This window comes from Sinocyclocheilus grahami, unplaced genomic scaffold (assembly GCF_001515645.1).
Source record: "Sinocyclocheilus grahami isolate Dianchi unplaced genomic scaffold, SAMN03320097.WGS_v1.1 scaffold1204.1, whole genome shotgun sequence".
NCBI lineage: Eukaryota > Metazoa > Chordata > Actinopteri > Cypriniformes > Cyprinidae > Sinocyclocheilus > Sinocyclocheilus grahami.
The window spans coordinates 53,049-67,318 of NW_015506383.1; the positions used below are offsets into that span (position 1 = coordinate 53,049).

Below are 14,270 nucleotides of genomic sequence, written 5' to 3' on the forward strand. Positions count from 1 at the left end.
CAAAATCAGCGGTTTGGGTATTTCTTCTTTACACAATGAATAGCTGCATCTGCTGTTTTATATCGGGAACTAGAACTAAAAGTTTTTCAAATGACTTCTGCTATGCTGTAGTGGTAAATTCGGAGTTCTTACGAAAGGCATGTTTATATGTAGACCTTACTGTTTGATAAGGTTTTTCTTTTTAATAGGAAGTTTAGGATTTGGTTTGATATATTAGCTGTTTGACTTACCAGGAAGGACGTATTCCTAATTCTACAACAAAAGCAGATGATTAAATGTTTATATAGTAGTAAAGGGTTAAGTGAATGAGGAACAGTTGAAATCTTTTTAGCCTTCATACAAAGTAAGGCCCTTGATCAGTTTTCACAAGCAAAAAAAAGAAAGTATTTTAGTTTTGCTTTAGAATGTTTGGATATTTCTGTTGTTACAGTTCTTCTCAATAATATAACCTGCGAAATGAAGCCAAACATGGCACAATTAAGACCAAAGTTATGCTAAATTACAGATCATGATAAAAGTGCATTTGTGTGAGCAAATGGTTGTGGCTTGCTCCGATGCGTATTGAAAGCACAAATGCCCCTGTTTTTTGATGACGGGTGTGTCTGACAACTGCATGTGAAAGCGATGATGTGAATTGTCTTTTAAGTCATTGATAAGCACATGAGAGTGTCTTTAGCATCAGTATAGAGAATGCCAAATGCATCACAATGCTGTGTAGCATTAAGCTTCAGCCCTGTAATTATTCAGGCTGATCTTGAATTTTCTGCAGATGTACACTTTAACTGCTTATCCAGTTTGTTGGTATCATTTGTAACCAAATCAGCTATCTAGATAATATGTTGTGCGCCCACTTGTAAACCTATAGAATTATGTAAAGTAGATTTGCTGATGTGCACAATATCACTGGTTCTGGTGGCTGCAAAGAAAGCCTAAATAATGACCCCATTTTTGATAATGAGCTGCTTTGAGTTTCTTAATGCCATAAATGCTACACATTTTGCTTTCATAATGGTCACACTTCATTTTTAACAAATCAAATAAATTAAAGTTTATTTGCACTTAAATATTTAAACATTTTATTTAAATATTTAACCCCAGTCCTGCTGTGTGAATTGTAAAAAAAAAACAGTTTCACAATGTGTGCAGATACATGGAAATATTTTTCTTTTGTACAAAAACCCTTATTTCAAGAGCATTTAATTACATGAAATACCATATAAAATAAGTGTTTCAATCAGAAAACTAAATCTGAATAAAACAACTGTTTACAATTAATCTATCAATGTTTCTTTAAAAAAAATCCGACATAACCCTTTTATACACAACATTTAGATGAGAAGATTATACGTTCTTTTCATGTCAGATTTTTTTTTTCATGGGAATCCCTCAATATGCATAATACAACTGCTCAGCATTGTAAAATGCCACATAGTTTCCTGATACACCTCTAAAAACAACTGAATCATCCTTGAAGAAATGATCCAGAAACAACATTTTGAACTTATTGGGGAAGTTGGCTTTTTGGGTTTTCATAGCCACTCCGAGTCCAATGGTAACAGGCGTTGAAAATGATCAGTCGCTCTTCTCTTCGTTCTGGTAGTGTCGGTACTCTGGTTTGAGCTCCCAGGTGTTCTTGTGGGTGCCTTTGACATTGTATATGCCGATGTCTCGAAGAATCTCCTTCAGGTAAATCTAGAAATGAAGAAAGGAAGATTTTAGAGGTAGCCCTTCATCGTAGGACTCTCGTGAACGGGCATCAAAGACTGACACTGAAGAGAAGAAATTGTTGAATAAAGTTATTTGTTTGCACACAAAAAGTATTATCATAGTAGGGCTGTCAAAATGACTGAAAAATTAAATTCAAATTTTCTACTTAAATATTATAAAAATTCGAATTATATTCGATTTCAAAAGGCATAATTTCAGGTAGGGGGAAAAAAGCTTTTGGCTTCTCTCCTGAGGCCACAAGAGGGCGCATCGAGCAAAATAGTATGCACATTTCTTCAAAGCGTAATAAAATAACACGACTATCTTTGAAAAAAAGTGCATAATGTTTATAAACCATATATAATTAATAAAGTTGCTTAAACAATTTGAAATAGCACCATGCATGTATGTATAGTTTAATGCAAAGGACCGAAAACCAATCACAAAGAGTAGGCTACTTTCTTCATTTAAAAATATGAGATACAGAAAAACCGCCATAACATCTTTAGACATCTTTTTTTTTTTTTTTGAACTTGCATTAATTTTACATGGCTTTCTAAACATGCCGCTCTCTGACATGTTGCCAAGTATGGTTACCCATACTAGGAATTAGTGATCTGCATTTAACCCATCCTTGAACCACATCTATTAGGTTCATATTAGGCACACACATATCTATTAGGCACACACACCCGGAGCAGTGGGCAGCCATTTATGCTGCGGCGCCCGGGGAGCAGTTGGGGGTTCGGTGCCTTGCTCAAGGGCACCTCAGTCGTGGTATTGAAGGTGGGAGAGAGCGCTGTACATTCACTACCCCCACCTACAATTCCTGCCAGACCTGAGACTCGAACTCGCAACCTGTGGGTTACGAGTCCGACTCTCTAACGACTTCCCCTGCGATACGCGAGTGCAATGCTGATAGATGTCCCTCTAGAATATGTGATAAATATGCATTCTGTGTGAACGGCTTAGTTTCAGTTTTGACATAAACAACATCTCCACACTGATGCTCTCATTTTCCGCAATATATGAATGAACAACATAGCAGCGCCGCATCTATTAGGTTCAACTGGATAGGCTAACAAAAGCATTCAAATGCAATCAATGACACATACATCGTCATCGCATCTCGTGCACCACTGATAAGGCTGCCTGATGGCTGACGCAGACCTTAAGTTCGATAAGGTCATCACAAATATCTTAATTTGTGTTCCGAAGATGAATGAAAGTCTTATGGAACAACCCTGAAACAACATACAGAACTACCAAATTTTGCTATAAGTTTGATAGCATCATATAATAATTGCTGTTAATAGTGTTCATCGTCTGTTAATTGATTGATTTGATTTTTCCGTACATTTCTGCCATATGTACATTAACTGACAATCACCACTGATAAGCTACTACTAAATATATTGTAGAAACTTAACTATCCTGAAGGCTGAACTATCCCTTTAAGCAGCAAATCAACATAATAATTATTTCTACAGGATCATGTGACACTGAAGACTGGGAGAAATGGACTTCCAACCCCAAACTTCTGAACAGTAGTGTATGTGTGTTATTATGTAATGCTACTGTAATGTAACTCACCACAGGCTGTTTTGTGATGTCCACCAGATCCTTAATGTTATAATACTGGTGCTTCTCAAAAGCAGAGAACAGCATGTCCAGCACCTGCCGTTTATCTGCTCGTGCCCTCTTCCCTTCTTCTTTCTTCCTCTTCTCATAATCCAGCTGAAGGGAAAAAAGAACAAAGAGTGTGCATCAACAATCAACTGCATATCTGATACTTCAGACATCTGTTGGATGATGCAAAATCTTGACCTACATTATAGGAGTGATTAGCCACAGGTTTGTAGTTGGTGGTAACTGCTTTGTCGAGCTGTTGAGAAAACCCTGAGGGGTTTAGATAACTCCTCGATCTGCAGTCTGCAAAAAACCAAAACAATATCCTTTATGAGTTCTAGCTATGAGCATATTAAAGTTTGGATCAGACATCACAGACCTTGAAAAAAAGATTGTGTGTGGACCTGTATAGATGTAATCAAATCTATTTCTGTCTCATTTATGGCTTAGAGTCAGTTGCTCACTTGCTAGTGTTGGAGTTCAGATTTGCTAAGCATTAGGGCTTCCCTTGACTAATGATTTTTCTGGTCAACTAGTAGTCGTTCATTTAAAGCATTAGTCGACTAATCGAATGTTTATTAATAAACAATTTAAATCATAATAATGAGCCTTTAATTGCCTACATTGCCTAATAAGTGCTCAAGCACATGCATAAAGCTTGCCACAGCACACCGGTAGAAGTATTGATTATGAACGTGTCAGGGAAAAACAGCAAGGAGGCTGCATTAACATTTTAATAATTCATTGATAAACTAGTGCTTTCTTTGTTCTCGGTTCAAGAGATGAAGTCAGCGACACCGACACGTCATCTCCCCAGTAGTGGATGCGCCTGTATGCATGTTTCATATGGATTACATAATCTGAGAATATCTGTTTTCCATTTGCATTGGTTTATTTTAAAGTAGACATTTCACTCTCTATAAATATATTTTTTTATGTCTAGAAGGCAAGCATACGCAGATTTTCGGAGTTTTGCGCTCAAGTTCACAGAGACCGAGACGGCAGAAAGTGCATCCTGTTTGCTTTCATTATCTTACAAAGGTGCAATATATTGTTGTTATTGTGAGTGCACTCAAATAAACATAGATTCTTTACAGATTCTAAATATATATTACTCTTATCTGTATGACCAAAAATGAGGGAGTATTTTAAGTGCAAGTGAGGGCACCGGCGCCTCCATCTGTCCTGCAGTGAGCACGCTGCTGTTCAGCTTCCACACTCCGCACAGACACTTCAATAGCACACATTTCTCTAGTAAACATTAGATTGAGCTGCCATGTAAAGTTGTTGCTACTTACATATTTCAGAGGATAAGCCATATTTGAGGTCGATGAATGATATGCGAGCATTTGGATGTCCTGCCCAAGTACTGTATTACCACAAAGACCAATTACCAATGTGGATTTTTATTTATCTTTTTTTTTTTTCGACTAATACAATTTTGGTCGACCTCTTCTGGTCGACTAACGGTTGGTCGACTATTAGAGGGCAGCCCTACTAAACATACAAAGTTTTTGGCTCACACATTAATCACTTATGAGTTTCTATGACAATTATAATGCTGTTTGTGTAGACAGCTCACTACATCTTGGAATAGAGCTAGTGTGTGCATATGTGAACATACTTCTTCAGTCTCATGTAGTTTTCACTGACGGCCGGTCTGCATTCAGCTCTCTGCACCACCACTCCTTCCAATGCAATTTTATCTTTGTGAAGAAGAGAGACATTCATACTCAATGACAGTTGTAACTGTGTGCAATCGCTGCTGCAACACACAGCCTTTTACTGCTCAGTCATTACATTAGCAGTGAGAAGCGCAACAGTGCATTCGTTGCTCCAGGCTGTGAAATTTTCAATATACCAATTCTTTAAATTAGGCCATAGAAAGCATTTATAATTGCTGTTTTGTTGGCTGATTGTCAAATCAATGGCCATTAACAGTACAAGGCTTGACGTGGTCCTTTCTGGACCTCCACTCGAGCAGGGGGCGACGGTGAGCACTCACCTGGGCCTGTACCTGTACCTGAGCCGCCGGCCTTGGCATCTAACTGCCCTACGAGAGGGATGGCAACATGAGAACGGGGGGGAGTACATGCCAAATTAATCATGGCAGGCCAAGCCTCACGACAGCTTCTTACACAGTAGTCAGTGAAAGCAAACGCACAAATAGACACAAACCACGCAGATATGACCAACAAGCCACACAGAACCTCTGATCAGTCAGTTCATGAGTTAGCTTCATTGAAACCAATGTGGAAATTTATCTAAATTAATCCAAAAGCCACAAACCAAAGGTACCCTGTCTTCAAGGATGTGGAGATTCATATAAATCATTGGATTAAATTTTTTATTTAATTGTTTTTTTTTAAAGACAGTAAAGACTTTTTTAACATTGTTACATTTTTTTAATTACTTTTTATTCATTATCCTGAAAAAATAAATAAATGAATGAATGAATGTATCACTGTTTCAATCAAAAATATTAAGCAGTACAACGTTTTTCAACACTGATAATAACAATGGATGCTTAATTCATCGTTGCAATCACAGGAATAAATTAAAATTTAAAATGTATTAAATTAGAAAAAAACCCCGAAATAATAATATTATTTTAATACAGAAAAATTTTAATAATATTTCACAAAAAAAGTGTATTTTTGATCAAATAAATGCAGCATTAAAAAAATATATAATTCAGCCCCATGTTTAAATAACTGGTCCCAGGACATTTAACAGAAGAGAAGTGTCCAGGCTTTGGAACTCAAGCACATTCACAACAACTAAAGAAATCCTCACTGTCACAAAAAAAAAAAAAACATGAATTAGCATGGCAACTATACAGAGTTGGTCATGCATACACAACACCCAAGCTTCACAACACAACTCCATGTTAATCAAGGAATAATTAAGGCAGTGAGCAGATTTGGTTTCCAAAATCAGTGGTACTTGAAGGCCCATTCTAACGTCTTCTACCATTAAAACACCACAATCACATACACTGATTGAGAGGCAGAGGTTAGCAACTGCAAAAGCTTAAGAGACCAGATGAAAGCTATTACAACCTAATATCTGATTCATCTCACACAACAGACAGAGAGTAGAGAGAGAAACTGAATAGAACTGGAGGAAGAGAGTATGAGGCAACTGAAGTATGTACAGGAAATCCCAGAGATGGCAAGACATGACTTACCCAATGAGCTGTTTGAAAGCAAAAGTTCAGTAAACAGGAAAAAACTGACACTTTATAATACCTTTTATTAAAATGTAAATAACTAACATTATTCAAGTCTTAGCATGGCATAGTTTACACATATTCAGAAATGATTAACATTTTCTTGATCATGGACGGCACAAAATCTTATCTCAACACATTTAATGAGTGCCTATGCTATTTTTAATTTGTAAGACTGTCAAAACAGTTTTGAGGTTCATTTACCTAAATAAAGGATTTGTAGACACAATGTTTTTAGATTTGTGAAGTAAAAATTATAGTTTTGTTGTAACCAGAATTGGTACAAAATGCCCCAAGTGGCATGTTGTTGTTACTAGTGTTCAGTTTAATACATATCGTAATTAATGAGGTTATTATTCAGTATTTTCATAAATTAGATGTACATTTCAGGCATCTCTGCTTTTCATTAAAACCTATAGGTTAATTGAGTGAAATCATTCACTTCAAAGTGTTGTTGCTATTATGAATATCTTCAATTAAAATATGAGCATTTAAATATGTATATATTCACATGACCATATATTTCCTATTATAACACACTGACTGATGCATCTTCATCCTGCACATGCTAAACGTATGTTACAATTGAAAGTAAATGCACACTGTTCTTAAGTGACCATCTTAACCCTATTATTTAAAGTATAACAGCATTTTTAGATATTAACTTTCTATTTGTTAGCTCAATCATTAATAGTAGAGTTAAAGGAGATATCTTTTTCACGTCGCTTTGTCATTTTATTTAGTCAACACTACTCGATTTATTTGGAAGTGAACATGTTTTTGAGCATAGAATATAATCCCTTACAAAAATTAACCATGGTTGTACTACAAATAAACCTAAAAAAAAAAATATGATTACTATAGTTAAACCATGGTAACCACAAATTAACCATGAGTTTGCTTCAATAACCATAATTTAGCTGTGGTATTTATAGTTAAACTGTGGTTATACAAATGGCAGTCAATACGTCAAAAAAACATGCTTCCTACACTTTTACTGTGATAAAACAATGGTTCATTTTCGTAAGGAATAGAATAGGTATTTATTTACAGAAATTATCACACTTTACATTTATGATAGCATAAAAACCTCCAAGTAACAATTCAGTTGAGCCTTATAGCCACGAACTTACATGGTTAAAATTATATCGCAATAAAATAATAAAATATAGTTTTACATGGGGCAACCAAAAATTATATTAGGACCATCATGATTATTTGCATTGTAACATTATCACCATGACTGTTGATTCGCATTAATATAGTAATAGTGTACTGTACAGGAAAGATGGAATGGATTTAAACTGTAAATCTGACAACTGCAAAAATCAAAGTACAATAAAAAACTAGTGATGTAAATACTTTAGAATTTCAATTGTTAGCATCATAGTGCTGTTTTTTTTCATTAAGGTAATAATAATTTGGGATTAAGTGTTATGACACAACAAAAAGTTTTAATGGGTCTAAAATGGTCTTAACTTTCATTAAGCAAAATATAAATTATTTCTGTCTTTTATTGTTAGGGTGAAGCACATGTGATCTGAACTTGGAATAGTCTATGAGGAAAGCACACTCTGGTTCAGAGGAATTCACTGGATATAAACGATGATACTTAAGTATTCATTACCTATTAATAAAAAGGCAGCCTAAAAACTTATAGAAGTCACAAAACTTTTAATGTATTATCTTACAATTAGACACTGGTAAAAAACAAACAAAAAAAAAAACAGTCGGTCCTCCTAATTTTACATATAACTGTCAACAAAAGCTTGTCATGATGTTTTGATGATAATGATGATGATGATGCTTCAAATATTCCAATGCAGTACAACATCCATTAAATAAATTCTTGACAACAAGAGATACATTTGTTGAATGTCCCTCATAGGAACATGCGGTCTTTGCTGTGTGAAAAGCGGGTGTTCAGGTCTTGTGACTTCTTGAGCAAAGCTTTTTTCTGAGCCTCATCAAACCGATTGACTTGGAGGTCTGTGTCTCTGTCGAAGGGTCTTCTTTCCACAGGCTTGTTAGCATCCTCCTCAGCTTTTCTTTTCATCTTTTTAGTGTGTATACTGATGAGAGATTCACCACGCTTGGACTCCTAAAAAGAGATTGGCATTCTGAGACTGAAATTCATATTTTTCACAGCTTCATCTAGTAAACTAAAGGTGTGGTCCATCAGAGTGAGCTACTCCAAAATAAATTGTTTTACTCTTTTTTTTGATCAAATAAAACACTAACTGAAAGTATTCCAAACTTTTTACCGGTAATATATATATATATATATATATATATATATATATATATATATATATATATATATATATATACACAGAGGGGCACAAAATATATATATATTAGTGCCATATTGTAGAATATGCGTAGAAAAACAGCTGGATTTAACCAAACTTACATTATATTTTGAAACTTTTTCAGCCATCTCAAGCTCTTTCTGAGGCAGATGAGGTCCATCATCCTTGGCAGATTCACCTTTTTCCTTAGCCTCTCGTCGTTCCTAGGAAAGACAAACAAGAAGGGAATTTCCAAACAATCCCTGAAATCCCTCTTTTCCAAAAACCCAGCGTAAAAAAAAGCTTGTATTACCTGCAGAATCACATATGATGTCACTGGAAAATCTATGATGACTCTCCACAACAATCCCCACATTTCACATCTGAACTCAATTACGTTTATTGCTAACTCACCCTAGCTTTTCGCTCACAGTCAGCGGGAGTGTCAGTCCAAACTGAGCGGTCTTTGTTCTCAGGGCCTGATCTTTTCTTAAAGGTTCGTGCTTCCAGGCCCACGTGCTGCAACTCAGGAGGCAACTCTGTCATCCAGCTCTCTCTGGAGAGCACTTTGGGGCCAGTCTAAAAGCAGAAGAATCCCAGATTGTTTAGTCTGCCCACTGATGGGGTTAAATCCAAATCTATTTTAATGTTGAACAAAGTGAATCAGTCAAGTTCTTTACTGTCATTGTACAAGTACAGCATAATTACTTGTCCTGGGGTATGAAGTATGTAAACAGAAATAAAAACCGAAAGTATATAAGGCTTAAAATGAGAAGCATGTGCAAAGATAGAAAAATACAAAAGTAAAAAGTGAGAAGAAATAATAAAAAAACAATAATATAGTAAATAATAATATATCTATCTAAAATACTAGCTGAATTAATAGATTAAAAAAATACATAAAAAGCACTTACATCCACTCCTGTAAGTTTGTCTTTCATTCTTTGAGCTCTTCTTTCAAAGTCCAATGCCACAGAGTCCTGGGACGGTCCTTTTGATGGCATGGGTCCAACGACATAGTCATCTTCTTCTTCTTCACCACTTGACGCTGCTGGTGTACAACCTGGTCCTAAAAATCCTCTAGCATCTTCTTTTACCTCCTCTTCATCCTCATCTTCATCTGCATCTTGTCTTTTAAAGCCTGGAGGTAGAGCAGGTCCTACTACATGTGGTCTGCAGGGAGAGGAGAAAGAAAAAAAAAATCGATAATTCTTCTCCTTGAGCTTCTGAGCTTCTCCTGACGGCGGACTGCTAGTAACCCACCTTTTCCAGTTGTAGAAATTGGAGGAACGGTCTTATTTCCTTACATGACAAGTCGGTAGGACGGTTGGACTGGAGCTGTGTCGAGAATATGCCCCCTAAGAAGCCAAAGGACGCCACGGCAAACATCTCCAGCTCCATCGAGTCTGAGGACATCAGTTTGGAGACAACAGTCCCCACAGAGGACATATCGTCTTCAGATGAGAAAGATGGAGCAGGGAAGGTCACAAAACAGCTCCTGGAAAGAAAAGAGCTGCTTCATAACCTTCAAAAACTGAAGATAGAGCTGTCACAGAAAAATCTGCTCATAGACAACCTCAAAGTGGACCATCTTACCAAGGTAATGGTTGGTGAATGCAGAACTAATGTCTACATTGCCTTGAAATAAGTCTGAAAAATATTTTAACTTTTAGTTTTTCACATTCATTTTTTATGTTTTGCACATTAATTTGTAGATAGAGGAGCTAGAGGAAAGGCTGAACGATGCTCTCCATCAGAAACAGGTGCTCGCTCTGCGTCTGGACAGCCAGCTCAAACTACAGCTGGATGAAAACAGGTTCATTTACACAGTTTTACTGAGAAAAAGAGCCATTGGAAGTAGGGCTGTACAATATATCAAGGGTCAAATTGATGTTGGCTGAATAAATGGGCCTCTTTTATTTTAGTGGAATTGGTCTAGTTGGCCTACTTACTGTTAATCACAAATTAAAAAAAATGGTTACTCTGTTTTAATTCTACTATACATATTCAAAATAATAATAATTATAGTTAATAATTACTTAATAACCCCTTGTCATGGAAATTTTGTACAGCAGGTGCACGGTCAATGCTAACTGTAAAAATCTTCTCCTTTAATCCTGCAAAGCCCGAAATAATAGAAACTTAATTTATCTAAAATCTTTATTTTTATTACTTATCAAAAAAAAAAAAAATATATATATATATATTTAAATGGAACCGTTTATTGAAGCTTTAGAGAAAATATAAAATAAAAAGTTTGCACACTTTGCAGTGTGTGTGTGTGTGTGTGATTTATTCATTTTTTTCCTAAATGTATGTTATATTTTTATTTGAACGATTCTTCTGTGCATATGTTTAATCTTGTCTAATGTTTAACCTTGTAAGATTTAATCAAAATGGACATTTAATCAAAGTGGTTTTCTAATGAAAGCGACAGACTTCTCTCTGGTGATATATGTATCATTTAGTCCGCTTTAACAGCTTAAGCAGTTTTGAGTTGGAAGATGTCAACTATTTTGATTGGCTGTTCTAATTTGCACTGGTATAAATGCAGAATCAGGTATTCCAGACAACGGTGAATTAATCTTTCTTATTGGCATTTCTGTTATTTACATTTATTGCCACTTTCCCATATCCCAACCAGAGCTATGAGGAAGAGAGGAGAGCGCGCTCAGAGCTGGAGATCCGCTGTCAGAGAGTCATGCTGGAACTTGCTGACACCAAGCAGCTTATTCAGGAAGGAGACTACAAACGAGAGAACTATGACAAAATCAAACGGTGAGTGAAATGTCCTGCATTGTTTTTGTGAGTCCACAAGACCAGGCAACCATGCCATGCACACAGGACACAGTCTCAAAGCTAGCTATATAGAGCTCAAATCATTTTATTAAAATATAATTTCAATGCATTGGCAGCCCTAATTTTAGTATCCCCTGTCCACATGTACACTCCATTCAAAAGACTTCTACATTATTACAAAAACAAAAAAAGATCAAATAAATGCAGCCCTGTTGAGCAAAAGAGACTTCTTTCAAAAACATTACAAACGTTCTAATGCTGTGGTTGTGTGTGCATAATTATGAATATAACCTCTCTTACTGTGTCCACAGAGAGAGAGATGGGTATGAAACAGAGGTTAGAGAGTTGAGGAAGAAGTTGGAAATGCTGAACCTCACACACACTGCCCTGACCAAAGAGAGGAATGACTTAAATAAGGAGGTAAGATGACTGACAGATCAGCATATCCATTACGCCATGTTTAAAGGGGTCATATGATGTTGCTAAAAAGAACATTATTTTGTGTATTTGGTGTAATGAAATGTGTTTATGCGGTTTAAAGTTTAAAAAACACATTATTTTCCACATACTGTACATTATTGTTTCTCCTCTATGCCCCGCCTTTCTGAAACGCGTCGATTTTTACAAAGCTCATTGTTCTAAAAAAGTGCAGGCTAGGGTGAGGAATGGCCGGCGGATTTGACGAAGGAGCGGCTGGTGGGCTTGCGGCAACCACATGTGACGACCCCGGGCTGGACTCCGCTTCGTCCACGTTGAAAGCCGATCCAGCAATCCACAGCGTGAAGATGATGTATTTCCTCAGCGACCAGCACGGATCAGCTCTAGGCATACATCTGAGATTGACAGTTGATAATAAACAATGTTTCAGTTTATTTTCTTTTTAGACATATGTAGCAAGGTACAGTTCCTCTATATATTTGAAAAAAAGTCCATTATCCATTGACAAGGATGGCAGTACATGTTATAACTGGCACACTAGTCATGAAGGCAACCGGTAGCTAAATGTCAACATAAATCTATCGGTCACAAATTTTCTCCTGTTACTTAATTTAAGGTAGCCACTCTGCAGCAGTCTGTAACATTGATGCAGAAGGACAAAGACTATTTAAACAGGCAGAACATGGAGCTTAATGTGCGCTGCGCTCATCAAGAAGACCGTCTGGACAGAATGCAGACCCAGCTTGAAGACACAAAGAAAGCCAGGGAAGATGCCTATGAGAAATATGTTGCTTCTAGGTATGTGTGATAAATAATAAGGATGGTGCTTTCTTTTTACTTTTTCCAGCTGTTAAGTTTAATGTTCAATTTAATGAGCAATACGGCATTGGTCTGTATTAAGAAGGTTGCATGATATAAATAAATTAGGGCTGCTCCGATCAGGATTTTTGAGGCCGATCACAGAAAGCAGTATCTGCCGATACCGGTCACCGATACCGATCTTTTTAAAGCCTTTTTTTTTTAAACACAATAAATATCATCACACAACACATCATTCAATGCTTTTTACTTTTGCATTTAATTCTAGATTTATGTGTTAAGTTGCTCAAGCAAGTGGCAAAACATTTAAACTACTTTTCTTACGTTATCACAACTGTGTGCAGTGTGAACGCTTTAATCCGTTAACATGAGTGTGGAAAAAAATACTCACCACGTATGCACTGCAAACGGAGAAAAGGCTGATTTATACTTCTGCGTCGGACCTGGCGTTATGTGTGTGCGCTGCGAGTGCAAGTGTGCATGAGCGTATGGTCTCCAGGAGAGCGCTGAATGGTTAAACACTGGCAAGAATTAAAAAGTAATGCAATTTATAAACTTTAGTGACACTGCCTCGACTGTGCAAGTGAAAATTCCTGTGTCAACTGTGCAGCGTGCAGCTGGCTTATAGACAGAAGTGATGTGTGGTGATTTGAAGCTATAGGTGCATCTCAATAAATTAGAATGTCGTGGAAAAGTTCATTTATTTCAGTAATTCAACTCAAATTGTGAAACTTGTGTATTAAATAAATTCAATGCACACAGACTGAAGTAGTTTAAGACTTTGGTTCTTTTATTTGTGATGATTTTGGCTCACATTTAACGAAAACCCACCAATTCACTATCTCAAGTTAGAATATGGTGACATGCCAATCAGCTAATCAACTCAAAACACCTGCAAAGGTTTCTAAATGAACTTTTCCACGACATTCTAATTTATTGAGATGCACCTGTATGTGGTTTCAACAACCAGATGCATTTACACTGGTGCAGTTTCGTCTGGAATGCGGCCCAGACCACCTCCTGAAGTGGTTTGAGCGGTCGGATTTATATCCGTCTCAAATGCGTTTTGGAGGCCATTTACACCTGGTCTTTTCACGATCAGATAGCTATCCAATCAGACAAAACGCATGAAGTGACCAGGTGTAAACATCCCAGGCTACGTTCACACTGCGAGCCTTAGTGCTCAATTCCGATTTTTTTTCTCAGATATTTTTTTTTTTTGTATAGCTGTTCACATTGTTGTTTTAAATGTGGCCAATATCAGATTTCCAGTGTGAACAGATCATGGATCTGAACTGACCCGCATGCGCAAAAGAATGATATGAACAGGGTTTCCAGATCTTCACAACAAAATT

The 14,270-nt window shown here is 36.6% G+C and overlaps 2 protein-coding genes and 1 pseudogene across 2 annotated transcripts in view; 1 reads left to right on the forward strand and 2 right to left on the reverse strand.

Moving 5' to 3' along the window:
• Positions 1-1,364: 1,364 nt before the first annotated feature.
• On the reverse strand, positions 1,365-5,694 carry LOC107567986 (general transcription factor IIF subunit 2-like; annotated as a pseudogene).
• Positions 5,695-7,650: 1,956 nt separating this feature from the next.
• On the reverse strand, positions 7,651-10,049 carry LOC107567981 (GPALPP motifs-containing protein 1; the record flags this gene model as incomplete). Its single annotated transcript, XM_016253811.1, has 4 exons — positions 7,651-8,669; positions 8,982-9,083; positions 9,274-9,438; positions 9,774-10,049. Coding segments are annotated over 4 exons (762 nt in total), but the record flags the coding sequence as incomplete, so codon positions are not given.
• A 19-nt stretch (positions 10,050-10,068) lies between these two features.
• The window catches only part of LOC107567982 (progesterone-induced-blocking factor 1-like), a 31,863-nt gene continuing 27,661 nt past the window's right edge, over positions 10,069-14,270 (forward strand). Inside the window, exons 1-5 of the mRNA XM_016253812.1 lie at positions 10,069-10,459; positions 10,575-10,724; positions 11,504-11,637; positions 11,970-12,078; positions 12,713-12,894. Of these exons, the coding sequence (XP_016109298.1) occupies positions 10,211-10,459; positions 10,575-10,724; positions 11,504-11,637; positions 11,970-12,078; positions 12,713-12,894 (824 nt within the window). The 5' untranslated portion in view covers positions 10,069-10,210. The remainder of the gene's footprint in view (positions 10,460-10,574; positions 10,725-11,503; positions 11,638-11,969; positions 12,079-12,712; positions 12,895-14,270) is intronic.